This window comes from Perca flavescens, chromosome 19, assembly GCF_004354835.1.
Source record: "Perca flavescens isolate YP-PL-M2 chromosome 19, PFLA_1.0, whole genome shotgun sequence".
NCBI classification, from domain to species: domain Eukaryota; kingdom Metazoa; phylum Chordata; class Actinopteri; order Perciformes; family Percidae; genus Perca; species Perca flavescens.
In genome coordinates, this window is record NC_041349.1 from 31,366,073 (window position 1) to 31,393,292 (window position 27,220).

The 27,220-nt window shown below is 43.1% G+C and overlaps 1 protein-coding gene across 1 annotated transcript in view; it reads left to right on the forward strand.

Moving 5' to 3' along the window:
• pde5ab (phosphodiesterase 5A, cGMP-specific, b) overlaps positions 1–27,220 on the forward strand; it is a 100,164-nt gene that overhangs the window by 34,365 nt on the left and 38,579 nt on the right. Inside the window, 3 exon segments of the mRNA XM_028564407.1 lie at positions 11,355–11,422; positions 26,605–26,713; positions 26,799–26,883. Coding sequence (XP_028420208.1) covers positions 11,355–11,422; positions 26,605–26,713; positions 26,799–26,883 — 262 coding nt within the window.

A 27,220-nucleotide genomic window follows, 5' to 3' on the forward strand; every position in this document is an offset into this window, starting at 1 on the left:
TTAATGATAGTGACATGTTTGCTACAGTCACATTTCTAGAGATGAATCGGCGAAAACACGTTTTATTTCTCTGATTCACGGCTTTGTTCTAGCGCCGGCGCTCCCTCTCTTCAGTCTCTCTCTATGTCTCTCCACCATATAACGCTCTCTCTCTCCAGTCTCTCTCTATCTCGCTCCACCATATAACGCTCCCTCACTTCTGTCTCTCTCTATGTCTCTCCACCATATAACGCTCCCTCACTTCAGTCTCTCTCTATGTCTCTCCACCATATAACGCTCTCTCTCTCCAGTCTCTTTCGGGCAGTTGTTGATGCTCCTCCTCTGAGGATTTTAAAATGAATGCGCTGTCGATTCTACACATCTCAATTCTCCGGCGGCAGCCACTAGACGGATCGTGGACGATTTGGGTCGGACTTGCGTTCATTTTTGTCAGTGTTTTAACCGCTTGAGGTTAGTTAGCCTACTGCTAATGTTTAGCATCATCTCAGCCTCGAAAGCAAACAAACAAACAAACATACTGTTGTGCTGTTCTTTCTCTACTAATGCAGCATCTATTCAACAAATGAATACCTTTATAATGATATAACAAACCTTTTTGCTGTCGATGCTTTAAACGCGCATCTGATGTCAGCCTTCTCCACACAGCGTGTGCTCTCCGTGCAGCGCGCAGTAACACGTGTCGAAAATAAACAACACGAGGCATCAGTGATAGTTTTTATTTCGCCTCTAGAGGAGCTATTGTAATGCATGATGCCAGCAGACCCTTCTCAGCTCTGTGTACTGTGGAATGAATGACAGCGTGCGCTTCTCAGCCGCTCCAGCAACGGACGCAACCAGAAAAAACTATCGGCATGGATTTTTGCCGATAACGTTAATTCCACCAATCAACTATCGGTGCCGATTAATCGGCAAAACCGATGAATCGGTCGACCTCTAATTTTTAGTGTTCATGACTGTCATTAAGTGTAATTCGGTAAATTATGACACTTTTAATGCAAAGTAAGCATTGTCCGAGATGTCTTTGTCATGACAACTTGACATTAACCTAGACAACATAACCTGCCATAAATATGTCATGACAGGCCCAATTATTAAACTTTAATAAACACTTTAGCTTCATGTGTTAACATTACATTAAAATGTCATTAAGAGGTTGGTTTTTACATTGGCTGTCATAGAGCATTATAATAGTGTTATGAATATTTTTCATTGACCTCAAGTAAAGTCAAACAATTTGGACCTGTCATGAAGTTTGATTTCATCATCAAATGCTTAGCTATATGACGATGTCATGAATGATATCCATAACCTTAAGTAAAGTGGAACCATTTGGACTTGTCATTAAGATGTCTTAAAAGTTATAAGACCAGTTTGACGACAGGGAATGCAGTACCGACGTGATTCAATGAATTTTGAACAGATAACGTTAGCTTTAGGCTAACATTTCTTGTTGCTAAAACTATCTTACAGCAGCTTAATAAAGTAACCGCTAACTGTAGTTAGCTGCCGTTAGCTAGTAAATTCAGTTAGCTGTACAGCTGTTAAATTAGCTGACTCAGCCCAGGGCTGCTAAGAGCCAAACCTGGAAGGAAAACCCTCTCGGTAGTGTATTCTCAGTCGAAAAACCGGTCTCTGCTGTGTTTAGTCCGATCCATCTAGCCGACATCAAAAGCTCTGTTAACGGCTAATGCCGAGCAAATTTGATGGGGAAGACATGTTCCGCCCTACTCTGCCTCGAGTGGCCAACCCTGGTATTCTTACCCTAACCAGTGCCTAAACCTAACCAATCAAACCAACAAAGGCAATAAAGGCATTTGAGGCCTTTATTTTTATAGGACAGATGGAGACATAAAAGGGGAGAGAGAGGGGGAAATGACATGCAGCCACAGGTCGAATCCACAGCCGCTGTGTCGAGGAGTAAACCTCTATATATGGGCGCATGCTCTACCAGGTGAGCTACCCAGGCGCTGCCTGCCTAAATTCTTTCCTCGATTGAGTGTTCATTAAATGCTCCTCAAGGTCTCCCGAACATTCTTCACACATTTGAGAAGAGTTGTGTGCCCTGTGTTTTTCCTTAACACTGTCCAGTCCAATACATTTGATCATCTTTTGACTTATTTTCTTACCTTTTTATGTGCTTTACAGTAAAACATTTGAAAAGACATGAAGCCGTTGTTACCGAGGTAACCATCATCATGTTCAAATAAGCATCTGCTCAAAAAGCTTTAGAGCGGATGGGTACGAGGCTTTTTTGTTTCCCTTGAAATTCACTGAAATGAAGTTTGACTAAACTTTAAATGAATAGCCGCTTTCAAGAGCATAATGAGTTATGTCAGACAGACTTCTGACAGCAAGTAGAGTTTCTGTTCTGCAAGTCAAGACGTTTCATATACAGAGCAGATAGAACAGTAGCACGCCAGGTTTTAATGCAAATGCGGTCTCTTTCACTTTACTGAATCACACACACACACACACACACACACACACACACACACACACACACACACACACACACACACACACACACACACCAAACACACACACACATAAAGAACACTATTAGAGTCCTCTGTGGGCTTTAACATTTGTTTTGGCTTGTCCTCTCAGGGGTGTCCAGTGCCTGAAAAACACACTGACACGCTTCACACTTGCACACGGAAAACAAGCGCCAGAGGAAAAGGAAGCAAATTAACTGTCATACACTGAGGGAGATTGATAGACGAGCTTGATTACAGTATTCCCACGTCTCTATAGGTGGAAAAACTTGTGCCTGCAAAGCAACTCCAATCCACAGTTTATATTGAGCCAGTATTTTGATCCAAACATTATGAAATATCTAAAAAGTATGTACCAATACACATGCAGTACACATGTAGACAGAAAGCATTGAAATACCACAGCGAATAAACATGTTTCTGTCAGTAAGCATTTCAAGACTAAAGTATATTGTAACAGTGTGTCTCAGGGAGCACCCTAGCTGTTTCTAGCTTATGTTGGTTATGATCAATGATACAGCTCCTTCTGGTTTTCAAAGCTCTCTGTTTTCCCATGCTAAAACAGGCCACATGAGCAAAACATCAGATTAGGCTTTTGGTGGGGCAGCAGATTTTGACTTTCTGCATTTTCTGGGTGGGTATAGGAGGTTTATTCATAATCTGTCTTAAATTAGGTACCTACTAGAGCGAGTGAGCAGCTATTTTAGTGAAATGTTAGCTCTACTGTTGTCTCTCTACATACTACTCTCTACCGTTGTCTCTCTACATACTACTCTCTACTGTTGTCTCTCTACATACTACTCTCTACTGTTGTCTCTCTACATACTACTCTCTACTGTTGTCTCTCTACATACTATTCTCTACCGTTGTCTCTCTACATACTACTCTCTACTGTTGTCTCTCTACATACTACTCTCTACCGTTGTCTCTCTACATACTACTCTCTACCGTTGTCTCTCTACATACTACTCTCTACCGTTGTCTCTCTACATACTACTCTCTACCGTTGTCTCTCTACATACTACTCTCTACCGTTGTCTCTCTACATACTACTCTCTACCGTTGTCTCTCTACATACTACTCTCTACTGTTGTCTCTCTACATACTACTCTCTACTGTTGTCTCTCTACATACTACTCTCTACCGTTGTCTCTCTACATACTACTCTCTACTGTTGTCTCTCTACATACTACTCTCTACTGATGTCTCTCTACATACTACTCTCTACCGTTGTCTCTCTACATACTACTCTCTACTGTTGTCTCTCTACATACTGCTCTCTACCGTTGTCTATCTACATACTACTCTCTACTGTTGTCTCTCTACATACTGCTCTCTACCGTTGTCTCTCTACATACTGCTCTCTACCGTTGTCTATCTACATACTACTCTCTACCGTTGTCTATCTACATACTACTCTCTACCGTTGTCTCTCTACATACTACTCTCTACCGTTGTCTCTCTACATACTACTCTCTACTGTTGTCTCTCTACATACTACTCTCTACTGTTGTCTCTCTACATACTACTCTCTACTGTTGTCTCTCTACATACTGCTCTCTACCGTTGTCTATCTACATACTACTCTCTACTGTTGTCTATCTACATACTACTCTCTACTGTGGTCTATCTACATACTACATCATCTTACAGTGCAGTGGTCGAGCTGCTGCTCTGCCTGCTAAAGGGGGATTTTTGCGCCAGTATCTGACACTGAGTGACACTGTGTCAGTATTTTATGAGTTGGGAGAGAGAACTGGTTGGTTTTCCGAGGATCTCCCAGCCGAATCATCGATGCTGCTTGGATTCTTTGAGATCTTCCCCACAGAGCACAGTCTTTCCCACCAAATCTGTAAAACCATTTGCTATAAATTGTCTGAAGAAAGTGTCTTTGACTGAAATGCAGCTTTTGCAGGTTCAGACGACACCTTGACACCCCATGCTAACACCTCCGGTTTTTAATGACATGTAGCTCTTGTTCAAGGTTAATTTAGTACCTTCTCCCATGAGCTTTCAACCACATCTCACAGACTACATCAGCAAATTATGACAACTGCACCATGTTTCAGTCTTCTCATTTCTGTTAAAGGGTTATTTTGTCAAATGCTTTTAGTTGTTGGCAGGGCTTGACATTAAAATGTTTGCTCACACTGTGGCTAGTGGTTTTCCAAAGCTACTAGCCATTCAGCATTTTCAGTAGCCGCTATTTTGTGGCAAATTAGGTTTTATGCAGGCTTTATGCCCTGGTTGTTGGTTGTTTCCCATTCTTGGAAAAACTCAAAAATCTGTTTTTTCACTGACTAATTTTTTAATTAGTCAGTCTGCGGAGGAATGTCTGACTATAGTCCACATAGCATTCTGGGATGGGAGAAAAATGTGCTCTGGTTTATTGGCATTTCTTTAAACCAATCACAATCATAATGGGCGGCGCTAAGCTCAGCCCGGAGCCGCTGCCAAATAGTCTCAGGAAGGAACTTGTTTTGGTGGAACATGTACGTTCAAAAGTAGTTTTAATCATGCAACAGAAAACTCAGATTGGACAGATAGTCTAGCTAGCTGTCTCAATTTACCCTGCAGAGATCTGAGGAGCAGTTAACAATAGTCCTCAAATTAATCCACTGGAGTTTAATATTCCAACACAAAGAAAGAGGAAGGAAATGGACATCGGCAAAAAGACATGCATTCGACCTTTCTTGGTCATACATTGGTGGGTCCAAAGACCCAACAATGATGGTGTTCAATATTTGAATATGCTATTATTAAACAGCGTTTTAAAAATGTTATGGATGACTAATGATCTTATAAAGAATGGGTGTGGCCTTGGATTTGGAAAGAGGCACACCAACTGAGGCTTACCGCGAGGGTTTGGACTGGGACGACTAGGGTTTTCGGCTGCTCTCAAGTAGAGACCCACGACCATGAGCCTTTTATCAAAAAATTATGCATGTGACTGGTCTGGTGTTGTGACGCTCAAGTTACTCCCAATACTTTTAGTAAATGTTATGTTACTGTATATACTTTAAGGCACATAATTGCCCATTTAGCAGCTGATGTGTGGGTGCTGGGTAGACATGCTATGTAGTTAAAATCATTTTAAAATTCAGGAATTTAACTTTATCAATCTTTTATCCAGTAAAGATCCAAACATGCAGGATGCCTTACTTCTCTCCCATTAGTCATATTTTCCAAGAAACATTTCAGATCACTTCCAACCTCCCCACCAATCCCAACAACAGGGTTTCAGTTGTATAATGCATTTCACTGGGCTGATGGCTAACTGTACTGACATGTGTCAAGTTATTCTAAATATTGTTTCACAAAGTATCAACTACATAGCCACTTCACCATTCAGTATAAATGTTTAGGTGTGGGGTAACTGGATGGGGAAGTTCATTAGCATGCATTGCTGTTTAACGTTCTCTGGTTTTTATTATGACCAGTAGGGGTGGGAATCACCAGAGGTACCACGATACGATATTATCACGATACTTAGGTCACGATACGATATTATTGCGATTTTAAACATATTGCGATATTCTGCAATATATTGCAATTTATTACCTTTTTTCCAACTTCATTATTATGTCCCCAAAGGAAAACTTTGTCAACATCTGTTTGTTCATCTCACATGAATTTTATTGCTGTAAAATGTGACTGTCAAGCTGACTAACTAACCAGCACTTTAATGAATATGTTATAAATGTTGTATACACCTGGCAAACTGAACTGTTTGCATTTTTAATTAAGGTGGACTAGACTGTAATACCAACAGGTATGCACTGCTGTGCTACTACAGGTATTTTTTACAATTAAAATGAGTACAAAAGCGGCGCGACGGAGTCACGTACCTCGGTTCGGTGTTTTTAGCAAGTGACAAAATCCTTCATTTTCCACAACGTTGTATGGACGCAGGTCTTTGCACATGAAGTAGGCGATGGCTTGAGTTATTTTCTTAGCTCGCTCTGAATTGGGAGGTAGCTTTGTCAAGCTAAGTGTGTCCAGTGTTGGTTGGTTTTTCGGCGGAGCTGGTTTAGCATTAGCTTTACCGTCCTCGGCTAACGCTAACTCTGGATGGTGGCGTGTGAGATGAGCCCTCATGTTTGTGGTATTCCCTGAGTATTTTATTTGCATACGACACTCCTTGCAAATCCCATGTCTCATGTCCATCTCAGTTGTCCCCTCCTTGTTAAAAAATCCGAAAAAAGTCCAAACACTTGATTTAAACGCAGATGGTGCATTTCTGATTTCTTTCTCTGACGCTGCCATGTTTATTTTATCTACATCCTCCTGCACGCTGACAGTCACCCCGCTGACCTCACCAGAAAACAAACAGCGCCATCTGGTGGACTGAATAAGCAATTGATTTCATTATTATACTACCAAAAAGTTAAATTCTGATGTGCAATTTAAATAATAAAAGATCGATACTTGGCGCCTGTGTATCGATACAGTATTGCCACGAGAAATATCGCGATACTATGCTGTATCGATTTTTTCCCCCACCCCTAATGACCAGGTTATGAAGGTGAATGTAGATGTTTCTGTGTGTGGTTGTGTTTGGCCTTCTGCATGACTCTTCTGCAAATATTAGCTACTTTATGAGAGCTGCAATGGCGATTGTGTAAGCCCGGCCTGTTGGCTGGTATTTAAAAAATGTGTGCGGTAGGCTAATCAGAGTTTCATGGTGGTGTTGTATAGGTTAACGTTAGTGCAAAAAACATCTCTCCCTCTCTTTTGCTTGCTCGATTAGTGGACTGTGTATGTGTGTGGGTGGAAACCTAACCCTAACCTACTAGTGTTCGGGCAGTTTTTGTAATAGAATATTGCCGGCGTCACTGCATGTGTGTCTGTGTGTCTGTGTGTGTGTGTTTGTCCCTATCATGACCTCAGAGATGCCAGACCTGCTGTCTCCCTTTCTTTTATATCCCTCCATCCTTCTCTCTCTTTCCTTACTAAACATTTACTCTGAGATTAAGGACTTTTACCGGCCTTTTACTGGCCTTATCTGCCAGATGGACAACTGTATGTATATAGGTGTCAGTGTCAGATGTCTGTTGTTTCTCAGGCAGGAACCACAGCTCTTTGGATTTTGCTGTAACCTGTCCTTTCAGAAAAGGAGCTTTCCTGTAGGATGTCCAATAAATGAGAGTGCTGGTCTTGAACGCTCAACCATACCAACATAACAGAGGAGTTTTCGAATGTTGGCCTGAGTTGGCTCAGTATATTTTACTGCATTGTGTGGCACCGTTTTAAAAACAGTGGTGTGAGTGTGTGTTGCATGTGTGTGCTTGTCAAGTCAAGTTCATTGTATTCAAATAGCATCAATTATAACAGAAGTTATAATAAGACACTTTTCATATAGAGCAGGTCTAGACCATACTCTTTATATCATAGAGACCCAACATTCCCCCATGAGCAACAGGCGCAGAGAACACAGAAATAGCATAAGTAAATATAATAGAATATTATTGGAAGCAATAATATCAGTAATCATACTAGAAATATGACTAATAATAATAATAATAATAATAATAATAATAATAATAGTAGCAGTCGGTGTCAAGCAGGTTTCAAGCATGTTCAGAAGGACCTGGAATTGTCAGAGTGGATTATTATGGGGGAATTCAAACAATGCATTCTCATGATATTGTACGAAAACTTGTCCTACAAAATTAAGCAACCGATGGCTGGTCACCTGATGGCCGGTGACATGATAGTTAAGTTTAGGGGTGCCCTGGTTGCACACCTGGTTGAGCGATAGCCCTGTTTTCTAAGACTCTGTCCTTACCGTAGCCGGCCAAGTTCGATTCCGACTTGCAGTCCTTTGCTGCATGTCGTCCCCCTCTCTTAGCCCTTTCCTGTCTTCAGCTGTCATATCGAATAGAAGACCAAAACATTTCTAAAGGAAAAAAAAAAAAAAAAAAAGCATTTTTTCAGCGGTCTTTAAAGTTAACTGACTGACTGACCTGCCTGTTCTGCCTACACTGTACAAACACTACAGATCTTGCATCCATACATGGCCCCCCTATATTGTATCAAGTTCACATTATTGGCTATATATATATATACATACATACAAAAAAATAAATAAAAATAGACCACACTCTATAATTTACAAAGGCCCAACAATTTCCCACGAGCAAGCATTCATGGTGTGATGGGATGATCCTAATGACTTCCCAGATTCACTGACTTTCATTTAGCGCCACCAGCAGGTCAAACTTATCCAGTGAAATATCTCAACATCTGCCAGATGATTTGGAGCAGACATTCACAGTTCCCAGACAATTAATCATACTGCCTTTGGTGATCCCCTGACTAGTGTCACCATATGGGTCACATTTGTTGTTTTGAGGGAAATGTCTCCACTATCAGACAGATTACCATACAATTTGGTACACGTTGTAATAACTCTACCATCATCATGAGTTAAAATTTTGAATTTGTCTAATACTGTAGTTAAGGACCAAATATTTGCAAACTAGTCTCGTTTTGCCAGCTCTACATCCACTGCGCTGTGGAGGAGGAACTGGCTAGTCCACACAGCATTCCTGGATGGGAGAAAAACGTGCTCTGGTTTATTGGCATTTATTTAAACCAATCACAATCGTCTTGCTAACGGTGCCTCTGCAAAATAGCCTCGGGAAGAAACTGGTTTTGGAACAACGTTCAAAAGTTGTTTTAGTCGTGCAACAGAAAACTCAGATTGGACAGATAGTCTAGCTAGCTGTCTGGATTTACCCTGCAGAGATCTGAGGAGTAGTTAACCATAGTCACACTGCTACGTTTTCATTTTTAAGTGGCGCTTTGAGACAAAAACGATCTCCGTCTAGACGGAACAGTTTTAGCTCCAGTAGCAGAACTAATCTTCGTCCATATTAACACGTCTGACAATGCATGTCACATGACCATTCACCATAGACTGGGCATGTGCGTGCCGGTGTAAACGTGATGTTACTCTGCGGTTGAAAATACAGAAAATCCTTTGGATCAAGAACAACAATGGTGAAAAATAAGAGCAGGGGTTTATTATCTTCGAGTTAGGACGACGGTGGAACTTTTACTGAAAGGTAAGTAAGCCTACCAAACCAATAAGACTCTCAGTCTGGGTTCAGTGGCAAAGAGGATGATGGGTAAAATTAAAGCCATCCTAGACCCGGCCCCTGTACTTGGCTCAAAGTCACCTTTTGCCAGCTAAACTCAACTAGCAATGACCTATGAAACGACCAACAGCTCACAGTGCTCTGTACCCGGCTCCCAGTAACCTTTTCTTGGCTATAACAGTTACTTTATTTTGTAAATAAATCACGTAACACTGATATATGTAACTAATTACTCCCCAACACTGCTACTTCCATATATAAGACGTTTTGTTTTCTCCTGGAAATACGTCTGAAAAAAATGGGGTCGTCTAATAATCGGGGTCTAGACTTTCAGCTGTTCAAGTCGCAGAGGCTGGTTTTAGAAAGTAGAAGAAATCTCCTGTTTCAACAGCCAATAGAGAAGTCAGCTGGTAAAGTCAGTTATAAACTATAGAAATGAAATGAACCATTATCAATTTTATTTTTATGTTTCAAACAGCTGGTCGAAATAGTTTTAGATGGAGCCTCAAAGCACGGTAAGGTTATATGGTGGAGAGAGATAGAGACTGACTGAAGAGAGGGAGCACCCAGCGTTGTTAGAACAAAGCCGTGACTCAGAGAAATAAAACGTGTTTTTGCTGATTCATCACTAGAAACTGTAGCAAGCATCTCACTATCACTAATGTTATCCACATTCATATTTAGACGCAACAAATGATATATCCAGCTACAAAATCGGGATCGTCTTATAATGAGGGTCCTCTTATATTCGGACCAATACAGTATATTGCAGGAGGTCACTTGTTGACAGTCTCAGATTTCTTTCTTTTTGTTTTCATTCTCCAATGCTCGGCTCCACTATGAAACACATAAATCACACAGTGATGTGTTGTGGTATGGATTGAGAAAATGGCTGGAGGTCCATGGTATAACATGAGCATACTGCATGAGATTGATGTATCTGCCACTGCTGATAATTGCATGTGAAAACCCTCACAGGCATGACCAAGGAACCATTCCTTTGCCTTTCCCTTGTCATGTAAATTCTTGACTGGTTGAAGAATAAAAGAAGACAAGCTTGATTTATTTCAATATTCCTACATGTAGGGGGAAAAAATCCATTATCCTGTGTCATAAATGTTCCAGCTTGCCAGAGACCCCAGTAAATGTCATAACATTGCCAGGTCCTTTTTCTGTTTAAAACAGCTTTATTACCCTCACCTATACAGATCAGTGTGAACTAATGCCACAGCGGGAAGGTGTGTGTATGTGAACGCAAGGGTAGGGGGGCACATTTTTCCGAAACCAAGAAGCCTTGTCTATTTTTAACATCCTGTCCCCACCTCTTAGAAATGGAAACATTATCCTTTGCGAGGGTTTTGGAGTGCAGGTTAAGCAAAAAGAAGTCCCTATAAGGTGGGGAAAGGCGAAAGGAGCACTGGAATGTCGGAATAAAATCTCCTCCTGGCAAGGCTGATGGGTAATAGATCAAAGTCCCTTTTTTCATCCTCAGAGATGTTATTTGGATGTTGAGTTTAGCCTTAATGGCTTAATTGGAGGGAATGAGGAAGTTGATATGGCTAGAATACACACAGGATGGACCTGCAGCAAAGCACGTAAGACCTTTTTTAAAGGTAAGAATCTTGACTAAACTAAGACTCTGTATGTATTTGTGTTGTCACCTGATCCTAATGACATTATGCCAAGCACATGTCACCCCCAGCAAGTCCTAGCCACGTCACTCAGACAAATAAACATATTTTTATTCTTTTTGCAGAACTCCTTCTCCAGTGTCTTTCACATGGAATATGAAGAGCTGGGGGAAGTCCTAGACACCCCCAAAAGGTAAGGTGATTGCCCTCAACTGAAACCTGTTATTTAGTTAAAAGTCCTGCAGATTTGCCTTGAGGCTACTCCAGCTGTTTCCACCAGTTATTGCCGCTAATGTTTCCTTGAATTTGCAAACTACCTTTTTCCTTACCATAGAGGCCCTGATGTTTGTGTAACAGGCACTTGCACGAGGATTCATTATCAACATATAGTACACGTTCACAGAAGGAAAAGCAGAAAAATAGCGATGTTAAGGCAAGTATTTGGCAGTAGTTAAAGTCTCATTGTGACGAATCAGTCACTTTGAATTCCAATTCCTATAATCGTCTGTCGAGGTCGGTGACTTAAGTCTGTTCGGTGTGTTCCGTACCGACATCAGTCGTTGGCCTTCATTTGGGTCGATTTGACATGATTGGTGGAATGCTAACCCGGAAATAATGAGCGGGATGAGCCTGACTAACGGCTCTCAAAATCTGACCTTTGTCGATCTGACTTGAAGACAGATTCAGCAACTGCATGGCCGATTTCTTGCTTAAAATGTTTTCAGAAACACGTTTCGGTGAACTATCTTCGTAAAATATTAGAGTGTATTCCGAACAAAGCCACCATTATGCTCGGTTGTTAAATCCGGGAGCAGCCAGACCAATGTGACGCGTTCCTCCAATCAGCTGCCGGTTTTCATTTTTTGGGCGACAATACAGATAAGTGCCACCTGCTGTTATGGAGACGCAGAACGTATGCTCAAGTCGACGTCGCTTTGGTGTGTTCCGAGGCACTTTTTTGACCAACTCGGGGAGGCAGTCAGTCTTTTCTGCTGAAGGTCGTCCGTCGGGTTGGTGTGTCAGAGCCTGGAGTCCAATAATCATAGGTTTGCAGAGCTGATTTGCAGCCCCATGGGAGCTTCTTAAGGTAATCAGCCTTCTTCACCTGTCAAATACCCAGAAATTTGATCGCCGGCTTCGGCTCACAGCTCTTGTTCTCATTAGCCGGGCTCTTCTGGCCTGTCTTCAGGGTTGATTTGACAGCTCCTCCATCACCCTTTTACTGTCTTGGAAGCGGTCCAAAGCCTTTCCTCGACGGTCTAAAAATCAACCGTCACACAAACAGCGGTTTTGAGGTCAACATGAAATCTTATTGCATGTGGCAGCTATACTAGTTGTATATGTGGTGTAGTAGTTCTACTACAGTGGATGGAGATGTGAGGCAAAACAGTGTTACCTGTTTGTATGTTTTCAAGAAAAGATAAGATAAACCTAGGCTGGAAATTCAGTTGTTGCAGCAGCACAAGAACAGTAATATGTACAGATTAATAGAGAATGTAAAAGTAATAAATACTGTATATTTCAGCTGACAAAGCCAATTAAAGTAGCTGTGTGTGAAGGATCAATGAAACATTGTCACATTATAGTGCTACCTTTATGTCATGCCCATTAACAAATGAGACCATTGTGGCATTGACAGTGCATTTTTCCAAATTAAGGCCACATTTCCAGTAAACTTTCTTAAATCTTTCTTGTTCTGGAACAATGCTTCTCCTACCCCAGCTAAGTTTTTCATCTCTTTCTTCACACCGATATAGTTATAGATTATTGTGACTACATTTTTTTCTGTTGTTTCATCAACCCCCACTAACTATGTTGATATACCCATCCTTACCAGTGGAAGGTTTTTTGTAAATGTAATAGGTTACCGATTACAAGTTACCCTTTTTAAAATGTAATAGTAGTGTAACTATTTCAATTACTTTATCAAAAGTATAGAAGTGTTAAGGAATGTAACTTGTTACATTTAATTACTTTTAATTACTTTTTTAAATTTCCAACTGTTAACCAACTAACTGTTAACCTGGCAGTGTTAACCTTACAGCAGTACTCAACACTGACTACTGTCAAACTTCTTTTTAAAATCCTTCATCACATGAATTAAGACATTGTCTAACAACAGGACCCGCTAAACCAACTGAAGCCTTTCAATTTAAATGTCATGGTCAACGGTGTCAAAGACAGCAGTGATATCAAGCAGTATTAAAATCAAAATTCTCTGTGAGTCACTTTTGATCTAAAGATCATTAATTACTCTTATGAGAGCTGTTTCTGGGCTCTAATTGGCTCTGAATCAGAGGTATCATGCATATTGTGAATTAAAAGATTTTCATCTGGTTGTTTGTATACAATTTTTTTTTAAGTATTTTGCTTGTGAAATGGAGATCTGAAATTGGTCTGTAGTAGTAATAACTATACCGGGATCTAATGTATATTATTTTTCTTCAGCACGCCTGAGAGAAGCAGGGAAAATGCCAGTCCATTGTATTTATAAAGCAATAAAAGACAGATATGAACAGTTTGGTAGGGATGGAATTAAGAGAACAAGTGCAATACTTTAGGCACTCATTTACTCTCTCCAGATCTGTGGAGTTGACAAGGGGAGAATGTCGAAAAAAGGACACAGCGAAATGAAAAAAATGAGCGGCAGGATGATTAGATGGTCAGGATGAGAAGAAAATGATTGGAGGAGGCTACAGCTGCAGAGCTTCCTGACATCAACTCGCGCTCCAGCCAGGAGGAGCGAATAAGATGTAATCTAATTTAAGATGCAATGAGATAGAACCCCACCCCCCTCCAGCCCCCCTCATCTCCAGGGTGGCCTGGCCTCCCCAGTTGCTACGCAGCATCTAAAATTCAATCTTAATCTCAGTCAAGCAACAGAACTGGACTGTGTATGTGTACAGTTGTGTTTGCTGTATACTGTAACTCACCAATATATGGGGCCGGTATTAGTACAGTATTTTATTAGGTTTTAGGCATCAGTATGGTCTACCTGGAAGAATAGATAGGCTACATCTTGATATATTACATAATTATACTAGAATTAATGAAGAATATGCCATGTGTGCCACAACCCCTCAACCTGTTTTTTTAAAGTGCCCAAATTATGAAAAAAAATCACTTTTTCTGGGATTTGGGGTGTTATTTTGTGTCTCTGGTGCTTCCACACGCATACAAAAAAACAAACATCCATGCTGTTTTGAGTGAAATATGGGTTTCTGAATGTATCCTGCCTTCAGTCTCCAGGTGAGCTGGTAAAAATCGGCAGGACCGTCTACGTCCGAAACCACTTTAGCTAATACCACATTAGCTAGCTGTTTCTCCAACTTCGGTCAGTACAAGGCAGGATTAGCCGGGAGACTTCTTCTAAACGATTGCGCACTTCCAACTTTGCGTGGCATACCTGCAGACGAGGGATATGTAGGTAGTTCTATACAATTTATTTTGTAGATTAGGGTGTGTTGTAGCAGTGTTTTGCCATTGAGAACGAGGTGGCTAACCGCTAGCAGCGCTAGTGTCTAGCTAGTAGTCCTTACCTACCTGCACATGTGACTCCTAACAAAGATGGGATGGAAGTGTGATGCCTCACTCTGTAGCTAAAACAGAGAGCTCAACACACAGGGTCAAAAAATTAGCTGCAGCAATGTGCAGTACAAGCAAAATATGGTGTTTTTTGAAAATTAAACCATGTAAACTTATTCTTACAACCTCAAAATACAATTATATTAGGCATTTTAATACCAGATCAGATTTCACTTTAGTATGCATGCGCTTCAGCTACAATTGCTATGTAGGTTTCCGAGACTGTCCTCCCCCAAAAATCAACCCACATAGGTTGTTTGTTCGAGCATCAATTTCAAGCTATATTTAGGTTTCTAGTGACAGGGCCCTCTAGTGGCTTTAGTAGTTTTGAAAGGGAGCAAAGCAGGAAGTAAGGTGAGAAAGTTTAAGAGTGCCAAATGGAGACAGGTTGGGGAAGTGGATGGCTCAAACAAACACAGGACTTTCACCCAGGAGACCGGGGTCATGTCCCATTTGAAAAGTCAATATGTTTGTTTTTTTTACTTTACTTTACAAAAGCTGCGTCACATTCTTCTTCATGTGTGTAACCGGAAGTGAAGTAGCATAATTCAATTCAATTTTATTTATAGTATCAAATCATAACAGAGTTATTCAGAGTTATCTTATCTGACACTACAGATAGAGTAGGTCTAGACCACACTCAAAGAAGACCAACAATTCCAATAATTCCCCCAAGAGCAAGCATTTGGTGCAACAGTGGCGATGAAAAACTTCCTTTTAGGAAGAAACCTCGGGTGGTGAGGAAAATTTCCTTTTAATGAGAAACCTCGGACAGACCCAGGATCTTGGTGTGCGGTTGTCTGACGGTTCCGGTTGGGGGTGTGATGAACAAAGGCAGTTATAGTCACAATATAGATAATGGCCCTCATTTACGAAACAAAAGTACACCAGAAAACAAGCATAAAACCGGCGTACGGTCATTTCCATGCAAAGCTCGGCATTTATCAATATGGACGTGAGCGGAGGTTACGATCAAATCTCACGTCAAGTTTACACTCGGTAAGCAAGTTTTTGAGTCAGTGTGGACTTGCGGTGCAGCATATAATCAGTTTAACAGGAGAAGGAGAAGTCATCAGTTGATCACTTATCAGCAATGGCAGATCTGGTACAACAGTGCACATGTACGCACATGGGCCAGGTGGAGCGCTGCATCGGATTGATTAAGGGCAGATGTCTTGCATCATACACGCCAGAAAAAGTCTGCACAACATCTTGCAGGAAAACAGGGTGCCATAAATGTAGAGATGGAGCCAGATGAGTCGATGCCCAGAGAGCAGTGTCCAGCACAGCCCCAACTGGGGCTTTACCAAGGAGAAAGGATATTATTCCTCGCTTTTAAAAGGTATAATGTTATGTTTGGCAATGATATTCAGTATAGGAAACATGACAATGCACGACACTTTTATTTATTCTTCAGGTTTTCGTCTCTCTTTTAAAGTGTCATTAATGGCCACAAGTGAAGGATTTATTTCTGCCATTGACCGAGGTATTTCGGCTTGTTATTCCAGCCCCTCTGCTGTCAGGAGACAGGGTCGGGGTGGTGGTCAAGCACGGGGGGGCGGAGGACACGCGCTCTCCCTCACAGCTCACAGTTGCCTGGCTCTGACTCATGAAAAAAACACGAGTAAAATAAAAGACACTGCATGAACTCCGCTACTGTGTGATTATTTAAATATAGGTACACCATGTAGGCCTAAGAGATTGCAATATAAGCCTGTATAGTACTGTTAGGACTATAGCACATATACATACATATGTCAAGGATGTATTTGTATGATTTACTACGGCAACACTGTTGACCACATCAGTGATCTCTTTCCGTTCCGCATTCTTTCTCCAGCCTTTAATATCAGTTTTCAGGCTGCCAATTAGTACACACGTTAGTGCAAATGAACCTGAGATATCAGGGCTTCAATCTCCACCTCTTGAAAGTGCTCCTTCTTAGCCGGGGCATAGCAGGACGTACGTAGCAGGGCACTGCAAGGCATAGCAGGACGTATGAACTACTACAACTACTATTTATAGTCATAGTTCCATTATCTTTATTGTGACTATAATTGCCACTGTTCATCACACCCCCAACCGGCACCGTCACACACCGCCTACCAAGAGCCTGGGTCTGTCCATGGTTTCTCCCTAAAAGGGAGTTTTTCCTCACCAATGTCACACTAAATGCTTGCTCTTTGGGAAATTACTGGAATTGTTGACAGCTAGGGCGCGTTCAGACCAAAGAAAGCGATCTGGTGATTCGCCACAGAGTGGTGCGGTGGCGGGAGTGTCACTTAAAAAGCTAATTTGTGTGACATCCTGTTTTGTTCTTTCACCCCCCAATGTACCACAAGTAGACTTATATTTCATAGTTATTGTTTTTAGTCTTTTTAGACCGCGAGCCCACTAGCGTGCAATACTGGGGAAGCGGGGCGATCCCTGCCGTGAAAACAACACGTATATGGACACATACCATTATACTTGGTACTAAAAACAGGGTCACAAACGTTCAGGTTTTATTGAAAGCAAATTTTCGCACCAATACCTGCTCCTGGCCAGAGATATAGTAAGGACAATAAATAAAACTTGTTTAACAAACCTTTCAACAAAAGATAGACTTGTCAGCTTTCTGTTTGGAAATGGAGATTTAATACAGTTGGGTGAGTGGTTATTCTCCAAATCAAAGCGCTTATATCTGTGTGTGCAAACAGAGCTCAGTATGTAGGTGACCAAGGAAAAGAAAGGGAAAATGGGCAGTTGTGAAAATCCCAACACTGTCAGGGATGACACAAACCAGATGTCCCATCTCGTCTTGTCTTCCATAACGTCTCGTTTTTTAGTTTTTAGTTTTGTATAACTTGCTCTCATGGCTGTCTGTCCACTGTTTAGATCTGATAACGTCCTTTAAATACGCCTGTGTGTTTGTGCTGGATTTCCTCTGGGAGGACTGTGATGTTGCAAACGGGGCAGCTCCAACTGGGCCAACGCGTTAGGGGAGGGGCCCTGCAGCTTTTTGCTTTGACCAGCTGGAACCAGGAGGCTTTTTATAGTGACATTAACCCGGAGCTGCGGCTTTACAGCGATACAGCGTCTGTATGGCAGAAGCAGGAAGTTCAGTCTAGCTGAACCGATATTGAGCCAGCTTGCAGGATCTGCAGGCAGAGCATTATGAGTTGACAAAGTAGGGCAGTTGACTTTTCCTGGATCTAGACTGTAATCGTGGCCGTGAATGGAAAGCCAACACAGCCCTGTCATGGTTTTTAGTGGTGCTGGTAGCTATTCTGCGGCCTCATTTAAGTCAATCACAGAGAGAGAGAAAGGAAATGTGGATTTTAGTGTGTTTGGGTAATTAAACTCGAGCACAGATGCACGTACTGTGCAGTATGTCTATCTGAAGCATGTGTGTGTGTGTGTGTGTGTGTGTGAGAGAGAGAGAGAGAGAGAGAGAGAGAGAGAGAGAGAGAGAAAGAGGGAGATATTTGAGGCCAGTCTGGACCGAACACATTGTTATAATTAACCATTCATGAATAGGATGTTGCAAACCAAGCAAAACACACAGACACACTTATATTATTATCTGCAGTGATAGAGGTATTCAGATTGTTTACTAAAAAGTATCAAGTCTAATAATTCTCCATTAAAATGTCTTGCATTCAAGTACGTAATTGTAGCAAAAGTAAAAGTATTTATTATTCAGAAACCCTCCTTTCAGAGTGTTATATTGTTGGGTATTAGTATTACATGTTGTAATTTGTCTATGTGGAGCCAATGCTAGGTACACACCGCTGGTTAGTTTAATAGTAAAGCACTGCATCATGTAATATAAGATCCTCATTTGTTTTACTTATAAATTCTTTATCTGAAAAGTAACTAACGTTGCCAAATAAGTGTAGTGGAGTAAAACGTTCTACATTCCCCACTGAAATGTAGTGAACTAGAAGAAGCATCAAATTTAAATTGTAAAGTAAAGTACAAGTCTCTCTCTCTCTCTCTCTCTCTCTCTCTCTCTCTCTCTCTCTCTCTCTCTCTCTCTCTCTCTTTATCATACACACACACACACGCACACACCCCGTCTCGCCATAGCGCTATGGCCAAAATCTACTGGCTTGAGCCTTAAACCTCATGTTATGTTTATATATCCATTTTCCATCATTACAGTATCACAGTATTATAGCTGACTCTGTGGCTGAACTTGGAGCGAATAAAAATAACAAACAGGATTATAAAGCACTGACAGGCATGACTGAGGGCTTTAGCTTTCAGACCTGGGCCAGGGTGCGGGGTGGACTTATTAACCAGCACATGTTTTATAATTCAGTGCTGTAAAGGAATACGTCACCGTTTTTTGAAATAAGGTTATTCACCGTCTCCCCTAGATGTAGATAGGTGGGCAAACTTATTTTTGTCTCAGTGCATGCATTGCCTTAGTCTGGCAACGCTGCCGCTAGCTTAGCTTAGTGTAGTGAATGGAAAATAGACTGTTAATATTAATGGACAGAGTATGTGTGACGTCACCCGTTGCCGCCATCCTGGTTGCGGATGTGATGATTTTAGACGCGAGGGAGGAGCGAGGGAGGAGCCACGTTACGTTACACACTTTCACTGGCAATCACATCATAGCCACGCCCTAAAACACCCCCTGCTTTATCGCCGATTTTAAAATCAACAAGACCATAATTAAAAAAATTAACATCATTCTGTTATTAAAATTAACATCATTCACAGACTTAAAACTAGCGATTGAGACCATAAACTCATTATGAAAATGTTTACTGAGGTAATAAATCAATTGAGAAGTGGGTCACTTTCTCATAGACTTCTACAGAAACCGAACTTCTTTTTCAACTGCACGTGTCGCCGTCTGCTGGAATTCAGATAGAATGCAGGTTTAAGGCACTTCTGCATTTGCAGCACTTCGCCGAACCGGATGCATTGTCCATTAATATTTACAGTTAATGGTTGCCGGTTAGCATGTCATGAGTAAAAGTGAGCCAACAACAACAAAAAACTAATTGAACTAATTACTTCTTGTGGCCTGTGTATTCACAATGAGTACAAATAGCAATGCAGATTAAGACTAGACGATTTCCTAGGCAGATATTGACTATATTGGGTGGAAGTACAGCCGAAGCACTGCTACTTGGGTGCAGAGATATCACACAGCACCTGAAACCCCCCAACTTCCGTCAACATACCGCTGTGAATATTAGCTAGCTATTTTTCCTAAAGTACATTTTGTGAGAGACAAAGAGGATGACTTCTCAGACAGTCAAGATCCAGAGCCATACCTCTACAAACAAGAGTTTTCAGAAGAGGAGCTGCGTGCTTTGGAAATAGAACGACAGGAGGAGGAGGTTGCAAGGACGTGAGGATGAGAGCCAACACGAACTGCTGGTGTCAGTGTGGAGGAATATGCCAACCTATGCTGACTGAAATAGACTGTCTGTGCTGTGGCGAGTGGGACAAGGTACTGCCATTGATGACCAGGCTCAATGTGTCAGCTCAAGATGAGCGTGCCCGCAGCTGTGTCACTACCGAGGATTTCTTGCCGTTGATCCATCCTGCAGTGCTCAACTTTTTTTTCGGTCGGTTTTTAAAGTCAACTGGGAAAAACGCTGAATGGACCCAATAAACAGCTGTCCACAGAGTAAGTGATTGTTGTAAACCTGACGCATGGTTATTATACGGGATAGATCAACCCTTATTAGACATGTACTCACACAGAGTTGCTGCGTGATATCTCTGCGCCCAAGTAGCAGTGCTTCGGCTGTACTTCCACCCAATATAGTCCCAAATCAATATCTGCCTAGGAATTGTCTAGTGTTAATCTGCATTGCTATTTGTACTCGTTGTTTTTTGTTGTTGTTGGCTCACTTTTACTCACGATATTCTAACCGGCAACAAACGATTCCATTCACTACACTAAGCTAAGCTAGCGGCGCGCTGCCGGACTAAGGCGATGCATGCACTGAGAAAAAAAATACGTTTGCCCACCTATCTACATCTAGGGGAGACGGTGAATAACCCTATTTCAAAAAATGGCGGCGTGTTCCTTTAAGGACGCAGGTTCAGGTTTAGTGTAAGAAGGTATGCTTTGATTGATTCGAAAGAGCCGCTGGGCAAAGCTGTGTGAAGGAATAGTCAAAATATATCTTTGAAGTGTCTCTTAGAAAGTTACTTACTACAATGAGTCATTTATAACTCACCAACCCACAAGTAACAACTCCTTCTGACGTTAACTCTACATACAATAATTTGCTTCATTTTTCAATGAAAAAATCTGAAGGATTAGGCAAACTGTCAGTGCTTCCTCAGTAAAGATAAATAACATGTCTCAGCAACTAATCTGGCAAAGATGACTGATATTGATGTCATAAATCTTATATTTACATCTTACTCACGTAGAGCTCACGTCTGTCCATCCCATTCTTGTGAACGTGAGAAATATCTCCAAATTTCACATTTTTACGCTAATTATGGCATTTCACAGAAATGGCGAATAGAGTATAAAATTATGAAGTGATGACCTTTTATATTCAAAAGGTCAAAGGTAAACTTCACTGTGACATCATATTGTACAGTAAAAACACTTTTTTGGCCATTATTCAGCGCCATAACTATGTAACAGAAGGGGAGACTTTTGGTTGGAGACTGAACTGGTGACATTTATCTTGAAACTGTGGTGATTGTATAGATCTTCTGTGCTGCCGGGGTGAAGATGTCTGTGAAGCATCCACGATTTGCCCAAAAAAAAAACTTAATACCTTTTATTAATGTAGTGCTTCAAAGTCTTCAATACATATATTATATGAGTCTGGACAGACATTGATGTAAACTCCAACTTGACTGGTTGGTGGAGGCAAGCAATCGCAAGGCATAATTTTGGTTTGAAAAAGTTTTGTGTTGCCTGGCAACAGACTTATCACAGAAAGTTAAGTTTAATGCTTTTAGGCGTCTTCCCAAAGCCCTGAAGACTGCATTAAGTAAGCCACTAGCCACAAAAAAATCTAATCAGGATGCATCTGTACTAAAGCCCATATCCAACCTACCATTTATTAGTACAATTATTGAGAAAGTTGTCTTTAGGCAACTCAGAAACTTTCTGGCATCAAATAACTACCTTGACATTTTCTAGTCTGGATTTAGGACCCACCACAGTACCATAACTGCTCTTGTCAAGGTTCTGAATGACATTAAACTCAGCATAGATTCTGGTAAAGTCTCTGTCCTCGTGTTATTAGAGCTTACTGCTGCTTTTGATATGGTTGACTGTAATATATTAATAGAAAGACTTGAACACTGGTTTGGTCTTTCTAACACATTTCTGAATTGGTTCAAGTCCTACTTTCAAGATAGACACTATTTTGTATCAGTTGGTAGCTGCTACATCAGAGAATTTCACAACTATGTGTGGAGTTCCGCAGGGGTCGATTCTTGGACCACTGTTATTTAATCTTTACATGCAAAATACAAAACCTTAAAGGTCCAATGTGTAGGAAAGTCTCCCATCTAGCTCATAGAGATCATATATCGCAATCAAGTCTCTTGCACCACGTACTTTGTTTGGTTCAAAGTACGTATTACAGCTACGGTAGCCTTCACGCTTAAAAAATTGGTCTCTTGCTCTTATCAATATCCTTTTTCTTTTTATGGGCAAAGAAGAAGACTCCTGTTCCTGAAATTTGGATTTTGAATTTGTGTGGTTCTCCATGTTTCCTTCTTCAAACTTGCTGGGGCTGGGAAGCTACGATACCCATTAGCAGCATTAGCAGCACCTTTGAGTTTATCATTTGACAGCGAAAATGCGAAAGGTGGAGCAGTATGTCCTGTATGTCCCTTACCGGCTAACGTATTTCAAGGCGCATGAATATGGGGCGTCTTGCGAAGTTCATGCGAATGCAAATGTAAAATTTCAAGCCAAAAGGAATACTTGGAATGGATCCATCCATCCATCCATCTTCGTCCGCTTATCCGGTGTCGGGTCGCGGGGGGAGCAGCTCCAGCAGGGGACCCCAAACTTCCCTTTCCCGAGCAACATTAACCAGCTCCGACTGGGGGATCCCAAGGCGTTCCCAGGCCAGGTTGGAGATATAATCCCTCCACCTAGTCCTGGGTCTTCCCCGAGGCCTCCTCCCAGCTGGACGTGCCTGGAACACCTCACTAGGGAGGCGCCCAGGGGGCATCCTTACCAGATGCCCGAACCACCTCAACTGGCTCCTTTCGACGCAAAGGAGCAGCGGCTCTACTCCGAGCTCCTCACGGATGACTGAGCTTCTCACCCTATCTCTAAGGGAGACGCCAGCCACCCTCCTGAGGAAACCCATTTCGGCCGCTTGTACCCTGGATCTCGTTCTTTCGGTCATGACCCAGCCTTCATGACCATAGGTGAGGGTAGGAACAAAAACTGACCGGTAGATCGAGAGCTTTGCCTTCTGGCTAAGCTCTCTTTTTGTCAAAACGGTGCGATAGATTGAATGCAATACCGCACCCGCTGCGCCGATTCTCCGACCAATCTCCCGCTCCATTGTCCCCTCACTCGCGAACAAAACCCCAAGGTACTTGAACTCCTTCACTTGGGGTAAGGACTCATTCCCTACCTGGAGAAGGCATTCCATCGGTTTCCTGCTGAGAACCATGGCCTCAGATTTAGAGGTGCTGATCCTCATCCCAACCGCTTCACACTCGGTTGCGAACCGATCCAGTGAGTGCTGAAGGTCGCAGGCCGATGATGCCATCAGGACCACATCATCTGCAAAGAGCAGCGATGAGATCCCCAGCCCACCAAACTGCAACCCCTCCCCACCCCGACTACGCCTCGATATCCTGTCAATAAATATTACAAACAGGATTGGTGACAAAGCACAGCCCTGGCGGAGGCCAACCCTCACCTGAAACGAGTCCGACTTACTACCGAGAACCCGGACACAGCTCTCACTTTGGTCATACAGAGATTGGATGGCCCTGAGTAGAGACCCCCTCACCCCATACTCCCGCAGCACCTCCCACAGTATCTCCCGGGGGACCCGGTCATACGCCTTCTCCAAATCCACAAAACACATGTAGACCGGTTGGGCATACTCTCAGGCTCCCTCCAGGATCCTTGCGAGAGTGAAGAGCTGGTCCGTTGTTCCACGACCAGGACGGAATCCGCATTGTTCCTCCTCAACCCGAGGTTCGACTATCGGCCGAACCCTCCTTTCCAGCACCTTGGAGTAGACTTTACCAGGGAGGCTGAGAAGTGTGATACCCCTATAATTGGCACACACCCTCTGGTCCCCCTTTTTAAAAAGGGGAACCACCACCCCAGTCTGCCACTCCTTTGGCACCGTCCCAGACTTCCACGCAATGTTGAAGAGGCGTGTCAACCAGGACAGCCCCTCCACACCCAGAGCCTTGAGCATTTCTGGACGGATCTCATCAATCCCCGGGGCTTTGCCACTGTGTAGTTGTTTGACTACTGTACATCAGTGACTTCCGCCTGGGAAATCGACGACAATCCCCCATTATCCTCCAGCTCTGCCTCTAACATAGAGGGCGTATTAGTCGGATTCAGGAGTTCCTCAAAGTGCTCCTTCCACCGCCCTATTACCTCCTCAGTTGAGGTCAACAGTGTCCCATCCTTACTGTACACAGCTTGGATGGTTCCCCGCTTCCCCCTCCTGAGGTGGCGAACAGTTTTCCAGAAGCACTTTGGTGCCGACCGAAAGTCCTTCTCCATGTCTTCTCCAAACTTCTCCCACACCCGCTGCTTTGCCTCTTTCACGGCAGAGGCTGCAGCCCTTCGGGCCCTTCGGTACCCTGCAACTGCCTCCGGAGTCCTCCGGGATAACATATCCCGGAAAGACTCCTTCTTCAGTCGGACGGCTTCCCTGACCACCGGTGTCCACCACGGTGTTCGTGGGTTACCGCCCCTTGAGGCACAGCTCCTCGCCGCAGCTTCAGCAATGGAAACTTTGAACATTGTCCACTCGGGTTCAATGCCCCCAGCCTCCACAGGGATGCATGAAAAGCTCCGCCGGAGGTGTGAGTTGAAAGTCTGTTGGACAGGGGCCTCCTCCAGACGTTCCCAATTTACCCGCACTACACGTTTGGGCTTACCAGGTCTGTCCAGAGTCTTCCCCCACCCTCTGACCCAACTCACCACCAGATGGTGATCGGTTGACAGCTCTGCCCCTCTCTTCACCCGAGTGTCCAAAACATACGGCCTCAGATCAGATGAAACGATTATGAAATTGATCATTGACCTTCGGCCTAGGGTGCTCTGGTACCAGGTACACTTATGAGCATCCCTATGTTCGAACATGGTGTTCGTTATAGACAATCCATGACTAGCACAGAAGTCCAACAACAAACAACCACTCTGGTTTAGATCAGGAGGCCATTCCTCCCAATCACGCCTCTCCAGGTGTCTCCATCATTGCCCGTGTGCGTTGAAGTCCCCCAGCAGAACAATGGAGTCCCCCACTGGAGCCCCATGCAGGACTCCAGTCAAGGTCTCCAAGAAGGCCGAATACTCCAAACTCCTGTTTGGTGCATATGCACAAACAACAGTCAGAGTTTTCCCCCCCACAACCCGCAGGCGTAGGGAGGCGACCCTCTCGTCCCACGGGGTAAACTCCAACACAGCGGGGCTCAGCCGGGGCTTGTGAGTATCCCCACACCCGCCCGGCGCCTCACACCCTGGGCAACTCCGGAGAAGAAAAGAGTCCAACCCCTATCCAGGAGTACGGTTCCAGAACCGAGACTGTGCGTAGAGGTAAGCCCCACCAGATCTAACCGGTAGCGCTCCACCTCCCGCACCAGTTCCGGCTCCTTCCCCCACAGAGGTGACGTTCCACGTCCACAGAGCCAGCGTCTGCCGCCCGGGTCTGGTCCGTTGAGGCCCCTGACCTTCACTGCCACCCATGTGGCATCGCACCCGACCCCAACGGTTCCTCCCACAGGTGGTGGGCCCATGGGCTGGAGAGATGGGAGCCACGTAGCTTGTTCGGGCTGTGCCCGGCCGGGCTCCGTGGCAAACCCGGCCACCAGGCGCTCGCAGACGAGCCCGCCGTCTGGGCCTGGCTCCAGACGGGGGCCCCGGGCTTCCTCCGGGCAGGGTCACTCCATCTCTGCCTAGCTTATTCATTGGGGTTTTTGAACCATTCTTTGTCTGGCCCCTCACCTGAGACCAATTTGCCTTGGGAGACCCTACCAGGAGCACAAAGCTCCAGACAACACAGCCCTCAGGTTCACAGAGACACACAAACCTCTCCACCACGATAAGGTGATGGTTCACGGAGAGGTACTTGGAATGGATGGTGGTGGTAAATATTCATGAAAAAGGACAAGTTTGTGAACGGGCAACACAGATTTTGATAGTGAACAACTAAACACGATACACACTGGACCTTTAAGGTCTTATACCACAGGTACACATAATTTGTCCTTGAACAGTACATATTAAGCTACTCTCTGTGTTTTATCCTATATTCTGACCTACATTTTAGTAATCATTAAAAGGAGTGTACATATTAGAAACTTTTTGGGGGTTTAAACAATACATGGCCATATATTACATAACATTCATTTGGCAATCACTTTTGTCCAAAGTGACTTACAGTTCAGTGCTTCAAACTCCATAGAAACATGAGATATCATCGGAACTCTGAGTTAGGTGCATCCCTCCAAACAAAACAATTAAAGGTGTGTTCCCCCACTGGTCCTGCCGAGTTTAAGAGGTTAATCCAGGTGTGCTTGGTGCATCATCTCATTATGCATGGATTGTTATGAAGTTGTTTGTGCTGTTTTGTGTCTCCTCAGGGACTGTGATGTCAGTCAGATTAACTACATGTACGCCCAGTATGTTAAAAACACCATGCAGCCTCTCAACATTGCAGACGTCACCAAGGACCAACGGTTCCCTTGGACAGTCAGTATATAATTTCTTTTCTTTTCTTATCTTTTCTTTGCTTTTTTCCCCAAAGTGAGTAATTTTTCCTTTTGTCCTCTGACAGAGGGAAAACCCAGATCACACCTGCAACCAGATAAAGAGTTTGCTCTGCACTCCCATCAGAAATGGCAAGAAGGACAAAGTCATAGGTAGGATTGATCTCTATCTCTCGCTCTCTGCTGAAGCACCCCTTGAAGTACTAAACCTTGGCTTCAACCACTTCTTTTTCATCTGTTAATGACAGTAGCTTAGCTGCAGTAAGATATGTTGGGAGAAAACAAGCATGATGCGCCAATTTAAAAGATAAGACAACAGCAATATGTTAGGTGTAGACCACCAGCACAGACAGACAAGAAGTATGTGTAGTTAGTGGCAAAATGTTCCTTAGAATTGTATTTTTGTTACTGAAAAGGCTGGTGTCAGCCTCACATATCGCCAAACACATACATTGGTCAAACCCAGAGAGAGGTGAGCACTGTGAACATT